The following is a 16,533-nucleotide window of genomic DNA, read 5'->3' on the forward strand; positions in this document are numbered from 1 at the left end:
ATTCTCAATGTTTTACAAATCACAAATATATGATTTTTTTTCTGCAAATATAACTTAATCTTTGGGCTTTGAAAAATTCGAACAAAAACAATATATTATATATTTTCTCATCTATTAGAGCAGTGAAGACATCATTTTATGTTTTTTTTTTCTATAAATATTATTAAATAATAGAACGCATCAATTCTCTGATAAATCATTAAAATTTGTAAATACGATCGCTGACATTTTGACACATCCAATACTTCATGCAATTTAAAATTGTGAATTTTGTATGATCACCATTTGACTTGATTACTCTCAAATGTCATTACATTTTGCATACCAAAAATAGCTGCAATTGATGCATTTCATTTGTATGGCGATGGTATTTATATATTTGTTTTTTGATTCATTTTCTTTATATTACTTTTAATGGTTTCTTTTCTATCATGTTTATATGTAAATGTTGGAAATGTTGATTTGGTCGTTGGAATTGAAAGTAATCGATTTTTGATTTCTTTTTACACTTTCTGTAATAAATTGCTGTTGAAACATAGATGGTCACCGTCACTGAGAGTTGCAGATGGTGGACAATATTCAGACTTTGTCGACGGTCTTGGACCTGGCCAATTGGTAGGTCGACAAGTGTTGGGCGCAGCATCATTAGGCGACATTCAGTTATCATTGTGTCATCAGAAAGGCTACCTAGAAGTTGAAGTTATTCGTGCTAGAGGGTTACAGGTAATTATATTTGTATATTACTTTCGATACCAGTGGATGTGGTGATCATCATGGAACGCCAATATGGATGCGAACACAATGTTTAACTATCCACGAGATTTCGTAAATTCTTTCGACTTCGGTCAACAATTTTGATCCAAATTGAATAAAACACTCCACGCTAGCATTGTTATTATGCATAGATATTGATTATTTTCATTTATTTACATTATTTGTCTGTTTCAGTTACGGCCAGGATCAAAAGTGGTTCCAGCGCCTTGTGTAAAAGTGTATTTATTGAATGGCAAAAAGATAATAAAGAAATTGAAAACTGTGACAGCTCGTAGAACGCTCGATCCATTATATCAACAACAATTAGTTTTTCGTGAACCATTTGCCGGATGTCTGCTCCAGGTGAGTTGATTTATTTCGATTTTTAAACCATTTTTTATCTTTTCTCTAAAAAAGTTATTTTAAAAAATCGTTCACTCGTGTGTTTTTTTCTAATTTTCTCCACAAGGTGATTGTATGGGGCGATTATAGTCGAATGGACAAAAAAGTGTTTATGGGCGCAGCCCTAATCGAGTTAGATAATATAAATTTGTCAAATATTGTGATCGGCTGGTATCGATTATTCGCAAGTTCATCGATGGTCAGTGTCATAACGTCATCTATGAGTTTATCTAGACGCTCTTCCATTACATCACTAGAATCACTTAAACTTTAGTTTAGCATCTGCATAAAAAATATCCATCATTTCGAACATTCAATAGTGATTGATTTACAACAAACAAAAACAGTAGCAGTCATCATGGTTTTACGTTGATGCACTTAAAAAAAATATCTCGATCACACACAGACACATATAACATATTCAGCAATATAGAATTCTTCCTAAAATAATACAATACAAATCTATATATGAAACGAGCTTTTTTTCATCGACACACAATAAAACTCACACACACTCACACACAAGCGACTATATACTATTCAAAACAATCAACAATAAAATGATATGGATTGTTCAAGCACCACCCCACTAAAAGCGATCACAACCAACCAACAAATCCTTTCTGTTTCTGAACTTTTTAGAAAAAAAAAATATGCAGCATGTTCTATCTCTTCATCTTTTATGCTACCGCTTTCCGTCTCTGATATTTTCAATACTGCAATAATAAACAGTCACATATTTTTGTATGTATTTTGCATTTAAAACGAAAAAAAAGAAGAAAGAAACGAAATAAAAAATTAAAAAAAAGTGAAAAGACAGTATGTGAGCTATGAAATGATGGGCCACACAAAATACACAATGATATAATCAACCATAAACCAATCAACAGTCAATAAATGAAATGAATATTATGCAAAGTGAAGCAACGTTTTTAGAATGGTTAAGTGCATGTAATTTGTTAAAATGCTATGTTGTTTAATGGAAATGAAAAAAAAAAAGAAATTTAAGCATAGAGATATCTAAAATGCAAACAAAAAAAAAACATTTATTTAGGAGATATAGTTGAAAGTTACAAAGATGAATAAATTGAATGACAACACTTAAGAAAAGGGACAATTTCAAATAAGACAACCAAAAAATCTAAAAACAAACAAGAATCTATTTAAATCTTGAACATGACAATAACGTTATTATTTGATCTCTATGATTTTACTCTAGCGGAATAAATGAGATTGAAATGAATAAAAAAAGACTATTCACCAGCAAATGACCAAAATAAAAGTGGAACAAATATTGATTCGGAATGATGAGAACAAAATTAGCAAATTCATTTGATTTATACTGGAATTGTGTTTGAATTTGGTGATTTTGCTCTTTCGATTTTGATCAGGATTTTTTTTTTAAGTTTTCTTTTACTTTTGGTCATTCGATCGTGAATACCTTCTGAGAAAAAATGATATAAATTTGTTTTAGCACAGAGTAAACAGCGAAGAAAAATATGTTTTTAGGGGAAACAAATCTAGAGATTGATTATGCCACAGATAAAACTATTTGCTATATTATAGATCATGAATGATGAATGATAACATTTGCACCTTTTATTGTAATCAAATGAAACCAGCAACTTTAATGCAACAAATGAAAACCAAAACGAAACCAATTTAAAATATATAACAAAAATGTCTCGGAACATCAATTGATGAACGCAGAGAAAAGCAAATGAATGTGTGAGTTAGGAAATACGAAATTGATTTCATTGTGGAACAATTTAAATGAAATTGTATACAAGATATAAAATAAAACACTATATATACATATATATTTTTTCAATGAGAAAAGATGCAGTAGAGAAAATGTCGAAAAGACGATACTGATCCGTAGTATATATAGTAACAAAAAAAGAGCACTCTTCTATCAACGTTAATGATAATGTGGACTCTGGCCCTATCCACTTCTTCTTAACTTTAACTTCTTATTCAATTTCAATCTACGTTTCATTGTTGCTTGTAAATATTTTTAAATGATGGCTTTGTTTTTATGCGCGCGTCTCTTTTAACAGAGCATACCCATTTTTCATTTTATTTTAATTTCGATCAAACATATTTTGGCAACCGATCCATGGTAAACAAAGTGACTGACCAATTATTTCGATTTTCTATGAAATAGAAACGTATGCTATACACAACAAACATATTGATTCGACTGTGTCTAATTTGGCACGTTAACAAAAAAAACTAGTTCATTTCATCGCTTGATTCCGTTTTTTTCTCTGTGTGAAAAAAGGTCACGATTTGATTAGATCAGAATTAATTAGTCAGTCAATTTGCTTATTGGACATTCGTAAAAAAACAACTGTTTTAATCGTTAGACTCCTCCATTAAATTAAATACTTATTAAACCGAACGTGTTTCTAATGTGCGCTCGTCTGTATTAAAGAAAAACTAATTTGTTTTTCAAATGAATTTATAATGGCCTAAATTTGTATAAAACTACTAAAAATGATTTTAAAAAAAAGAGTAAAGAAGACGACATCATTTCAGCATACCACTAGAAGGCAACCTTTTAATCATTGTAAATTAATCATTTGCATACTCTCGCCAAGAGAGTATAAAAACAAAATTATGAATAAACAAATAAATAAGTAATAAGATTTATTGTGTAAATGTGAAATCAAATTTAATAACAACATAAACAAAAATACAGAATATAAAAACTTTTGTGAAATCGTGAATCATGAAGATATGAACAAAAAAAACACAACATTATTAAAATTTGTACATGTTTAAAGTGGAATTTCCAGTGACGATGTAAACAACTTTCCTGTGAAATAATCCAATTTCCCGCAACATAAAGGCAACCAATATAATAAATGTTCTGAAAGTGCGTTCGATTTTTTTTAGCACTGAGAGATCCATTTACCTTTTTCTCCTCGCCTTTCGTAAACGTGTATGAATTTTCGTACATCTTATTCTTATATAGTTACTTACATCATATTCAAACGGATTGTTATCAAACAAAAATGGTGTTTTCTTTTCTCTCTCATTATAAATTAAACTCTTTATGATTCGATTGTTTATTTTCTGTTTCAATTTGTACGCCGAAACATAAACGCGAATATAAAATGAACATACCTAACAAAATGCTTAAAACTAAGGAACTTTTATTCACCAATACACATTGTTATCATCTTTACAAGACAAAGAAAAAAAATACATTTTGAAATTTAAATGGCACTCTTTAACAAATAAAATGAATCGACGCATAATTTTTTGTGGATAAAATGCTTTGTTTGATAAATATTAATCAAGTATTGAAGGTTATAACATAAATAGTAATCATTGAATATTTATTTCTGTTATCCGATAAATTTCATTTATTACACTCGTAACAACATAGATTCTGTAGTCTCTTTCTTCGTGTTATTTAAATGAATTGGATAATCGCAAGTATCGATCCGTTCATAACGAAAATTGTACATAAAAGAGGTAAGAACGGGCAAGGAGACACATTCTTTTTTCAAATTAAAAAAAAAAAAAACATAACTTGTGGCGCGCTTTCATTCTTCGATTTAATCAAATGTCTGCTATAAATGATTTATCTCCCGAATTAAGTTTTTAGATGACAGTTATCGCTAGAATGAAAACATCCATTCGAAAAAAATTAATAGAACTTTCGGGATTGTTTATCGTAGATGCGTTTAGAATTTTGTCTAGAAACAAAACCCATACATATCCAAACACAATTTGTGATCAAATAAGAACAACCGTAATAAAATCAATGAACATAAAACACTATTTTCAATTCGCTTCGTCCGAGTCATTTCAAACACATTCAATTCTCTCACTATTTTCTGTTAGACACCATAGTAACGCACATACGTATGTTTCATAAATGCATTTCGTCGCCATTAAACTTCTTGTATCCATTTACCATTTGAAATGGTGTATCATCTCACAAACCGTTATCATTTGCTCTGATAGATTTAATGCTGTCAGAATCAAGATAAACATACACAATTTTTCGTGGTCACAAAATAAAAAACTTTCTCATAATTTCATCCAATTTCATTACTCGTAGCAATTAACAAGCAATTGAAAGCATATAAAACATAAAACCATTTGAAAAAAGTGGCAAAACCGATGCTATTCATGTCACTGACCTTTATTGTTCACGCTTTCAAGTCACCCAGTAGCCCATTTGGATTTATTCCACCACAATCAAGCACATTCACACCAATAAAATATATCAAACACCGAAATTATTGTGTCTCTCGTTTTATATTTCTCTGTTTCTCTCGTTTTCTCTGTTTCGTTTCAGTGAGGTTTGGAACGAATCTAAGTTAACCCTCTTCCCCCAGATAGATTCACGCCAATCTTAATGCAGTTTTATGTGATCGAATTGTTGTTAATGATCGAACTGAATAGGCATGCGGCAATGAAATGCAGTCACAACCAGTTGGTTCATTTCAGTCTTCAATGATCACCAATGGTTTTTTTTTTATCTTTTTTATCTCATTTATCCACACAAAATACATATACACTCGCCAATCAAAATCGTTCATCATGATCGAAATGTAAACTTGATATTAAAGCACTTGTAAATAAGAACATTTTACATTTGTTGACATTGTTTTTATGGCCGAAGACGAGGAAACAAAAATGACTTGTGGGTGATCTTTATCTTTGGCTGATGAGCCAAAATGGAATTTGAGGGAAAAATGCGCGACGAATGCCATTGTGGTGGATTTTCAGTAACAAAACTTAAAGTTGACACTATTTTGTGGTTCAAATGCGGAGACAACATGGTTGGTCAGGTTTGAATGAGTGGGAAAAAATAGAAATTGATTTGACCCGCCACAATTTCCTTTTTCGATTATTATTTCGCACGTGGTTGACGATGACGACGGAAACAATATTTCCATACATCCATTTTCTTCCAAAACTCAAAATGAATATATAGCTTTTCGATTTGATTTCACGCGGGGAAAAAAATTCTCTTTTCAATTGCGTTATTCATAATGTGTACACACATTTTTTTTGCACCCTATTGAATGCCCCTATAAATTTGCCGAATGCAACACAAATAAAATAGAAAAAATAAATTGTAAAAAAAACACAATCCACGATGCAATTAAGCTCAAATTTCATCGACAGTCCACTAAATTCCAATAACAAAAAAAAAGGTTAATGTCCACTAAAAACACAAATTTTACGTTTAAACATACACGCGCCGAGAGTCATTTGCAAATATACTTATATTACAGAATCTTTATATATTGTGAACAGAAATTGACGAAAAAGAGACTCAAACAATGATGGAGATAAGAATTCTTGAGGAAAAAAAAGAAGAATAAAAGTATATTATTTATATATAAATGTGTTTTTCAATGCCTAGTGTTTTTTGTTAAAATGGCAACAAAAATGTACTTTTTAAACGAAACAAAGAAAAAAAAATGAGAAAAAAATATAAGGTAAACCTAACAAATGAAAAGCTTTTACGAATATTATTGCATTATAAATAAATTATGACAACACATTTTATTAAAAAACAAAAGAACAAAAAACGACATAACACACACATACACACATAAAGCAATTTACGCGGTGAAATGGAATTTGGTAAAATCGTGAAATTAGCTGATGCGTGGAAAATGTGCGGTTTTTTTGTTAATTTTCAAGTTGTCAACCGTTTTTGCTACAGGGCTTTTTCTTTAGTTTGGTTTTTATTCATTTCAAAACTATAAGAGTCTTTCTTGTGAGATTCATGTTAATATCTTTATAATAGAATGAATTTATGATCGAATCCAATCTATTTAACACACACAATAAAACTTAAAAAGTTCCATGTATTTAAAAGAAAATTGCATGTATTTAATTTTTCTTTCTCTAATTTGCAGCCAAAACCATTGCACGTACACACGTGTTGGGCGCGCATTTAAATTACATTTTTTATGTTACTTTTTACGGGTAGATAAATACATGTGATGTAACGCTCTGAAAAAACAAAAATTAGCTAAATAAAATTTAAAAGAAAAAAAAACAAGAACAAAGCGAAAGAGGCGATTAGATAGTGAATGAAAAGCAGTGAAATAAACGACACATTTTTATAGAGCGAAAACTCTTCAATAAAAACCAAATTACAAAAAAATGATAACCGTTACAAAGTCTCTAAACGCTAACAGCCACACAACAACAATAAATGCGAATTGAAAATCTGTTTAGTACACACTCACACATTACAAGCGATCTGTGAAAAAAATATCGTCAACAATCGCAGTCAAAATAGTTGAAAAAAAAAGCAAATAAATAGTCCATAGATGCATATAAAATGAATGGATCGAAAGTGAAGAGATGTATTTGTACATTTTAGTTTAACAAAAAAAAAACACGAAGAAGAAGAAAAGTGAATAAACTGAACCTCTTGTATGCCTTTTTCAATAGAATCACTAAATTATGTACAGTTATTTGTAATAGAATGAAAGACAAACCAAGTCAGTTGAAAACTAAATGCTATAAATTGAAAATCAAAAAATGCTCTCATGTTTACCAAACGCATATATATACATAAATACATGGAGATAAATCGCTATACAACGGCTTTGAGTGATAAATATAAATTAGCGTATCGATTGACATAGTGTCCAATTTTCCAAGTGAATAAAACATACCCATAACTTCCTCTCAAAAATAACCCACTCAAATCAATGAACAACAATAAATGAATTTCAAACAAATCCATATTAATACCGTACACAATGCAATAACATAACATTCGTTTTTTTATACTTTACATTGAAAAATAATTGTCAAAACCAGTTTTCGAGCCGTTCATACATTTAAAAGAAAAAATTAAGCATAAAACCAGGCCCAATAAGTGATTAGAAATATATTTATATGTATACATTTGACTCAAGCATATGGCTAAATTGTTGATTATTGTTTAATTCTTAAAATTAAAAACCTTTTGAAAACAGTGTGTGATATCATCCTCTCCAATTGGCAAAATGCAAAACACATGATTTTTGATGGAATGCAAATTGTTCATTACCTCTCGTTATTTAGAGTTCATAAATTCGATTGGCTAATCGAAAGGCTTTTATTCCATGCATTTTATCCTGCGCTTCAGTTGAACTGAAAATGCTTCATTTGATTTAATTGTTTTTTCAATCAATCAATTTTTTCTGCCGCGACAGATTCGCGCGATGAAAAGAAAGAGAGAGAGAGAGGTAGAAAGAAAAAGAATAACCACGAATTCACTCGACAAACCAAATATTTATCATTCATTATGATTACGTATCATATATCGTATTTGGTGCGTATACATATAATCAGCATGCGAAGAAAAGAAAGATTAAATACATTGTGGACAAAAATAAAACATATATCTATAAAGATCGAGAAAAAAAACTAAATTTTATATTACCAATACACTACTATATACAATACCAAGTAAAATTAGTTAAAATTGCAAATGAAAACAAAAGAAAATAAAATCCAAATAAAAAAAATAAATCACACACACACAAACACACACATTCACAGACTAAATCCGATCATGACTTAAATCAGACGTCGAATATCAAAACCAGAATCGAGTTCAGTATGACACAATCGACTGACTGATTCATGTCATGCTTTGATATAATCAGCAAAAAAAAACATTATCTCATAAGAATTAGCTAAACAAAATAACAAATTTAAAACTAAATTGAATACAAACAAATCATACACACCAAACGTAAATATGATATAAATATAAATATAAAAGGAAGGAAAATGCTTGATTTGCATTTTTACCTCTTTCGAATCCATTGTTTATTCAAAGACAAACCAAAAATTGAATTAATAAAAATAAAACGATGCTTGTTGATATCGTTGATAATTTAATGCTCCAAAATGAGCCGAATAAAGTGTAGTCTCTATCACAAATCAAATTCGGTTTACACAATTGATATCGACAATGTGCATTGGCATTGAAGTGTGACAGAGATGTACATTTAAATACCAATAAAAATCTTCATAAAATCGTTCGAATAAAGATACGTGCAAATAATGGCACAAATACGATTCGGATCGTATTTTAAATAAAAAAAGAACTTTTTGTGAGCATACTGCGACGGATTAACCGTACGCAAGCCAATGATGGCTATTTTAACATCCATAAATTTGATCGTGTAAATTTTTTTCGAAATTAAAAAAACAAATGTATCTCACTGAACCTTCAATAGAAAGAAAAATCAGCTATTTAAGTATTATTGATGATTAGAGAGTTTTTCCAAGCCAAAAAAAAACAAATAACTAAAAAAAACCTAATGAAAGAAGAGATTAATTTATAAGATAAAAACAAATTTAATAAAAACCAAGCTCTTAACATTAAGAAAGCAAAACCAATAAATCTCGTACGAATAATGAAATTATGCAATGTCATAATTTATGAACAAAAATAAATGAATGCGTAAATGAAAATAACTGCAATGTGTTTTTTTTTTTCTGTCGTTTTTACTATTTTCCATACATATAGAGTAACCATGAGAGCATCGATCAGGCTTAAATGAAAATGGAAAAGGTAAGTGGGTAAATGAGCATTTTCCATTTGCATGATTTCTTATATAAATATTGAAAATTCAGTTGAAAACAGCACTCGACGCACATACATGACATCATAGTGACAAATGAAATTATGATTTCAAAACTACATTTATTGCATTTGACTTGGTTATTTTTCCCCCCATTTGCATGAAAACGACATCAAATGGCAAATGAATTCAATTTTCAAATGAGTTTTAATGAAGAAATTACATAGCATTGAACCAATGACTAATCAACGTAATATTGCATGTAAATACACAATATCAGCATGACATCATTTCAAATGCTGATAACGGAACTTTTTGTACAATCTGTCAGTGGATATGAGCATAGAGTGTGAACATTTTATTCACTGTACATTGGGCATTTTGTTCAAATGCATATTCAGTCGAATGAGCAAAATAAATAAAATGCACTGTGCAACAGAGATACGGACGATACGTGCAAGCATCGTGTATGTGTGCACAAACATATGTTGTTCATGTGTGTGTCGAAAGAACATGAATGCATGACGCAAACAAACAAAATTTTCGGGCATATGTCGGTGCATATAAAGGTGAAGGTACTCAAAAAAAAACAGAATGCACTATAGTCACACTCCGTTGTCATCATATTATGTTTACCTGAAAAAGCACCTGCTGTGGTCCGTGTACGCGAGCATTTGGCCTGAATAAATGCAGACATTGCATTTTATTTATTCTAATATTTACGCCAACTTCCAACTGATTCTAACTCAATGCCAGGGCAGAATAAAAAAAACACTCACCAAAATATTGGCTGGAAAATAATGAGTGTACAACTTTTAATAAAATACCATTTAAAACTAAATATAATTACTTAAACACAAGATTAATTTGAACTCGCCCAATGAGCAGTTGATTCAATTGGTTTGGATTGTATCGTGTTTGTTTTGTAATGAAATTCAAGTTGTAAAGCAGATTTTGGAGCCATTGAGTCGCTGAGCGTTTTGAGCACATTGTTTATATGCATTTAATTGCATTGTTTACTTATTCTTGTTCAACAACTGAGTAACGATATATAGTCCGACAACAAAATCCATGCATGTTTGGAGTGTGATGAAGTTATAAGTATTATTGAATGAGTTTAGAGTTTTTGATTAAAATTGGGTTGTAGTTTGGCGAAAGTGAGAAATGTTAACGAAGAAACGAGATAGAGGGTGATAGAGTGGGAGAGAAAGAGATAGAGAACGATAAAGGAGTAGGATAATAGAACACCTGGGACAAATAAAATATCATATATCATTCACGCATTTCGTATGCATCACCAAACTACAACTGCATTACGAGCCAAAGTGGCAAAAAGTTATGATTAGACCGGATAAATAATATGGCAGAGAACATGACTTTAAATAAAAGTCACTTTGCTTTAGAGCATACCCATCAAATATGAATGATAATGGCCATTGAAGGTGTAGTAGTTGTTTTCGATTAGATTTTTTGGTAGTGCATTTTTATAGTAAATCCCTTTTTGGCACGTAGAAACATCCCATGCACCTTTTTTTAAATGGATGAACGGCGTCAGCAAACGATAAAACGTTTTATCATCACAAATGAAGGAAGAATGTACGTGATAACATATTCGGCGTTGTAGAAGAAAAAGCGAAAAATATGAAATCTAGTTCAATCGATAATAATAAATATTTTATAAATTGTACATTTTGTTCTAATTCATTTTGCATGCATGGCTCAAATTCATTGCTAATTTTACATTAATTAGCTATGTAGAGCAACAAACAAACATGAATGTATTTCGCCAATTTGCAACGTCAACGTAATAATATGCAATGAATAATAAATGGATGGCTTTTGTTCATTTATATACGAACATGTGTATCGAACGCTATTGCATGTATATATGTGTGGCATGATTTTATGAGTGCAATAACGGGATAAATAAAAGATGTTTGCATTTTTTCGTGATTGTTGTAGTTTTAATTCAAATTGCAGCCAAGCCTCTCACGACAATTTTAATCAAAAACACATTTGCACAATTCATAGGTAATAAAAAGGGCAAAACTGAATCAAAAACACAAACAAAATACAGTGCTGAATGAGGACATTGTCCTGTTCATAGCGCGCTCGTTTAACACAAATTCTCGTGAATTTCACATAAACTGAATATGAAATGACGCCGATGAAATAAAATAAAGCAAATGAATGACGAACGAGACAGTAAAACAAGTGGAAATGTTTGTTCACTTTTTTCGTCATTAAATCGATTTTTTTCTTCGAAGAGAGAGAGAGAGAGAAAGAGAGAGAGAGAGAGAGAGAGAGAGAGATGGATAGAGAGCGAAAAAACCACAAATAAAGAGATCCAAATCACAAAATAACTGAGGTTGACAGGAGACTCACTGAATTAGCTCTGACTAATTTATGTTAACGGCTTAGTGTCGAGGTTTTTTATTTCATTGACATTTTTGATAGTTTTTGTGCTTTACGAAGCAAATCAGATTTTTATTTAATTTAAAACATCCAAGCATATTTTTACTTTATATTATTTTCTTGTCAAAATACAGAATCTCACCAACAAGAAATTTCAATGGAAAACAAAAATATTGCATGGAAAGTGTACTGAATTTTGATTCGAAATTGCCTCAAACTTTCGTTGAATGGTATTTTTTACAAAATCATTATTTGAGTGAACCAAATAATTGTTAATCGTATATCGCTAAATTATTACTAATTTAATGTGAATTTAATGTCTTTTTTTCTAATTCTCAATGTCTTCAATGTACATATTTTGATCGCTCGTTGAAGGGATATTCTCTACTTCACCATTAGATGGTCCGACAGCATTCACCGACGGCGCACATCGAATTTTCCAGAATAAATGAAGAGTGGCGAAATAGACGAGTTCGATTATACTCAAGACCGATACGCCTACAAATACTCCCAATAAACCGCCGCAAATTGCCAAAAAATCCGAAACACTGTATAACTCAATTTTCTCTGATTTCTTCACAATCGCCAATTTAAACTGTATTTTAGCTAATGAAAGTATATGACTAAAATCGAGAGAAGATGAAATTGTGTACAAAAAATGGATTTCATAAATAAGAATCTTACTCCTTTTTGAAGTTGGTTGAACGAATATTAGTTTTTAAATTTAATTTGCGTAGTTCAGCATTGTATTTGATAACTGTACATGCGGGCAAGCAATTACATTTGTCTCGAACTATTTTTCCACTAATCGTTGCCCAGAATATCTTTCGTGCATCATTCAAGCATTTCATCTTTGCGCCACCGCATATTTTTGTATTCTCATCTCCTGTCGAACAATAATTTGATTAAATTTTGTTTTGCAAATAAATTCAATGTGGACACTTACTTGGCATCGAGAATTTTACGCATGCACACATTATCTTGGTGAAATTCGCCAAACATTCCTCTTCGCAGTTTATTGCGGTGTACATTTTAAAGAACCGCAATCGTCGCTCGTCGCCATAGAAACATTTTCGTTGATTTGGTTGAAAGTGGCGTAATCTGTCTGTAGTTGTTATCAATTCAGGATCCAATTCAATGAAACTAAGCTGTGTGATTCGAAAATAATTCTGTGACATTCTCAGTGCTTCGCCAGGTATTGATAAAACTATCTTAAAACCTTGTTCAATACCACTGCATTTATGCTCGTAATTATTTGAGTCTATTTGAAGCACTGTATGCATGAAATTGATTCGTTTATAATTCCCAGCTTGAAATGGATAGTTTTTCCTAAAAACCAATGGATTTGAATATCCACTTTCCAAACTCCATCCGGACGCGTTTGGATTATTTTTGACAATCATCATTCCGGGAGCCATTCTTTAATCATACATGAGAAACAAATGAATTTTCATTTATATTGAAAAACTTATGAAAATAACATGTAAGGGCCAATTCACACTTGATAAAGGAAATTTTTGTTCAACATATTTGGTTGCATACAATCAATGTATCTCGCAAGATTTTATCCAATTTTATCAGTGGCTGCATCATATTCTCGCGAGAAAAATTGGTTGTATGTTATTAAATGTGTTTAGCAAGAAAAAGAAAAATTTGGCAAATATGATATGGCCCGAAAACAATAAACATAGCATACTCATCAGTGTATATTTCATATGAATTTAAAGCATTAAAAGTGAAACAAAGACCTTCCTCAGTCAAAATTGGTATCACAGTTTCCGAGCAACCATTAACATTATTCCACCAACAATCCAATTCAAATGTCGGTGCTATGTCCTGTATAGTTTCATAAATTGATTCGCTTGCAACATAGTCCTCGAATGTAATGTAATTGTACAGAATTGGACAGATATGAGTCAAAGCCTTTAATCGCCTCGAGCTAAAAAAATATTTGCTATTGCTTCAAACAAATCAATTGAAACAAAGGGATTTTTTATCGATTCTCACCTTTCCTCAGATAAATTCGAACGTGGAAGTGATTTGAGAGTAGCAGTTATGTCAAACACAGATTTTCTAGTTTTGAGTTTGGGGCAAATTGTAACCATTGGAAATGGGATCGATTGAAGTCGTTCCTTGGTATCGCTTGTATTTATTTTGATTGGATTCATTTGCCATTTAGTGTATTTATTTTCAATAACTGAGCCGCAATATCCAAATGCAATGCCAATGGCAATTAACCACAAGAGCCTAAAAAACACATAATTAAATAACGCATAATATTACTTTTTTGTCTTTACTTTTCACTCCAATGTAAATTTCTATTGGGTTCGAGATATCGAATTCCATGAATGTTGCTATTCCGACAGTATTCCACGAAAAATGTCCGTATCACATAGCAAAAGCGCCGTAGTAGATTTATCTGTATGAAAATAGTTTGGATTCTTCATACAAAGATATTCTAGGCCAAATGAATCAGCTCAGGCAAATAACATCAGGCGCTGAAATGGATTGAAAACAATAGAAATGATTGTTATAGTGATTGTAGCACTGGAAGTGTTTCTTAAACCATAACAATCACTTCTTAACTGACAAAACTAAGGTTATGATTTTGACAGCATATAATATATATCGACAATAATCGTTGGAATGTAAGCATTTACAAAACAATGTTGTCAAAATTATAACCCTAGTTTTGTCAGTGTATTGTTTTCACTCCATTTCAGCGCCTGACGTTAGCTCAGGCCCAGGGCTGATTCATCTGGCTGGAAATATCTCAACAGTCTGTTCAAACAAAAATATTTTTTTAACAAACCACTCGATGCTAGTCATCTAGATTTTCCGGAAGTGGTATGTCAGGTGGTGTCTCTATATTTTCAGTTCTCGGCCGGCGAATGATCCAAAACAATCGAAGAGTGGCAAAATAAATAATTTCGACGAGGCTCAACAGTGAAATGCCCAAGAATATTCCAAGCAAACCACCACAAATCGCCAAAAAATCGGTGATCGTATATGTTTCCATTCGTTCTACTACCCCAACTGATGAATCTTTGAAAAATATAGACAAATGTACTTGGCGTTGGCTAAAAATGTAAATGAGATATATAAATATTCAATTAGCTGCTTAGTAGATTCTAATTATTCTTACCTTGTGTTATTCGTTTGAGAGCGTGTGGTTTCTTCCATATATAAATGGCTTTGTTCGACTTTTAAATTGTATTCGATATATGTACATGAATCAATACAATTGCATTCTTTTAAGTGCATCTGTCCAAAAAGAGAATACAATTTTCTGACAGCATATTTATAGCATTTAATTTTAGCTGCACCGCAAATTTTCGTTTGATTATCCCCTTTAAACAAATAAATCAATGAATTTATCTCCCAATGGAACTCAATTAAAATTGGCATACTTGGCATCGAGAATAGTACACATCCACATAATTTCTTTGTGACATTCGCAAAACATTCATCAACACAGTTGTCTTTAGTATAAAATTTGTAGAAACGCAATTGTCGCTCGGAGTTAAAAAAACATTCACGTTGTTCTGGTTTATATCGGCGAAGTCCTTTCGAAATATCCGAAAATTTAGGCTCGATAATTAATCGATAATTTTCTGATAGCTCTATACTAGCAGAATTTTGAAATTCAATTCTTGTTTCGCCTGGTACCGAAAGTGTAATTAAGATTCCTTGGAATTGACTACACATAAAGTCATAATCATTTTCAAAAAGAGAAAGAAGCAATTCAAGGCCATTCTTTTGCCCCGCATCAGCCGTATTTGGATACTTTATATTTTTTTGGTCTGATTTTTGGGTGTAACCGGTTTCTAAACTCCATCCTAACACGTTTGGACTTTTCCTCATTTTTATCATTTCCGAAACCACTCTACAAAAATATAATGCAATTAGATGCATCGACATACCAATGTACTAACATATAAACTTACTCATCTGTGTAAATGTCATCCGAATTTAATGCGTTAAATTTAAAACACAGACCTTCGCTAGTCATCACTGGATAGAGATAATCGAAACAGTTAATTCTATGTTGCTGCCAACGACATTCACGCATCAAATAGTCGAGATTTGGAGCACTGTCTTCAATTATATCATAAATGGTCTCATTTACAAAATTATCTTTGTAATCCTCTGGTAGAAAATGATGCAACACAGGACAGAAGTGCATTAATGCAGAAAATTGTGATTTCCTATTAAAACCATACGCTTGTTAACTGTACATATTTTATATTCAGCAAGTTGGCTTACTCAGTATTCGATAAATTCACTGCTAGTTCATATTCAAATAGTGCTTGATCTTGATTTCTGAACTTTGACGATATATCCAATTTTTGTTTTAATACTTTAATTCGCGGGCAAATGGTGATTG

General features: G+C 31.3%; 3 protein-coding genes across 7 annotated transcripts in view; 1 reads left to right on the forward strand and 2 right to left on the reverse strand.

Moving 5' to 3' along the window:
- LOC116339784 (regulating synaptic membrane exocytosis protein 2) overlaps nt 1–7,453 on the forward strand; it is a 41,178-nt gene extending 33,725 nt beyond the window's left edge. For 4 of the 5 annotated variants that reach the window (XM_031765825.1, XM_031765826.1, XM_031765827.1 and 1 more), the window contains exons 20-22: nt 540–723; nt 949–1,116; nt 1,223–7,453. In XM_031765825.1, the coding sequence (XP_031621685.1) occupies nt 540–723; nt 949–1,116; nt 1,223–1,429 (559 nt within the window). In that variant the 3' untranslated portion in view covers nt 1,430–7,453. The remainder of the gene's footprint in view (nt 1–539; nt 724–948; nt 1,117–1,222) is intronic. The other variant, XM_031765829.1, reaches the window with a different exon arrangement.
- Nucleotides 7,454–12,438: 4,985 nt separating this feature from the next.
- Nucleotides 12,439–13,553, reverse strand: LOC116339833 (pickpocket protein 28-like). The gene is made up of 3 exons (XM_031765901.1): nt 13,093–13,553; nt 12,831–13,032; nt 12,439–12,769 (listed from the first exon to the last, which is right to left on the reverse strand). Exons 1-3 carry the CDS (start codon nt 13,550–13,552, stop codon nt 12,475–12,477), a joined length of 957 nt encoding a protein of 318 aa, XP_031621761.1. The 5' UTR covers nt 13,553; the 3' UTR covers nt 12,439–12,474.
- On the reverse strand, nt 13,554–16,192 carry LOC116339832 (pickpocket protein 28-like). Its single transcript, XM_031765900.1, has 8 exons — nt 16,094–16,192; nt 15,557–16,032; nt 15,292–15,496; nt 14,959–15,226; nt 14,444–14,565; nt 14,154–14,393; nt 13,843–14,085; nt 13,554–13,565 (listed from the first exon to the last, which is right to left on the reverse strand). Exons 1-4 carry the CDS (start codon nt 16,156–16,158, stop codon nt 14,968–14,970), a joined length of 1,005 nt encoding a protein of 334 aa, XP_031621760.1. The 5' UTR covers nt 16,159–16,192; the 3' UTR covers nt 13,554–13,565; nt 13,843–14,085; nt 14,154–14,393; nt 14,444–14,565; nt 14,959–14,967.
- Nucleotides 16,193–16,533: the final 341 nt, after the last annotated feature.

The sequence above is a fragment of the Contarinia nasturtii genome, unplaced genomic scaffold (assembly GCF_009176525.2).
Source record: "Contarinia nasturtii isolate CC-2019 unplaced genomic scaffold, AAFC_CNas_1.1 Cnas_scaffold_533, whole genome shotgun sequence".
In the NCBI taxonomy this organism is placed as follows: Eukaryota; Metazoa; Arthropoda; class Insecta; order Diptera; family Cecidomyiidae; genus Contarinia; species Contarinia nasturtii.

Coding starts and splice junctions, on each gene's coding strand:
- LOC116339832 (XM_031765900.1), bottom strand. CDS start 16,158: ATGACTAGCGAAGGTCTGTGTTTTAAATTTAACGCATTAAATTCGGAT. Junction 15,497..15,556: donor TGTACTATTCTCGATGCCAA/GTATGCCAATTT, acceptor ATTTGTTTAAAG/GGGATAATCAAACGAAAATT. Junction 15,227..15,291: donor TCTCAAACGAATAACACAAG/GTAAGAATAATT, acceptor TTACATTTTTAG/CCAACGCCAAGTACATTTGT.
- LOC116339833 (XM_031765901.1), bottom strand. CDS start 13,552: ATGATGATTGTCAAAAATAATCCAAACGCGTCCGGATGGAGTTTGGAA. Junction 13,033..13,092: donor CGTAAAATTCTCGATGCCAA/GTAAGTGTCCAC, acceptor ATTGTTCGACAG/GAGATGAGAATACAAAAATA. Junction 12,770..12,830: donor TCAACCAACTTCAAAAAGGA/GTAAGATTCTTA, acceptor TCTCGATTTTAG/TCATATACTTTCATTAGCTA.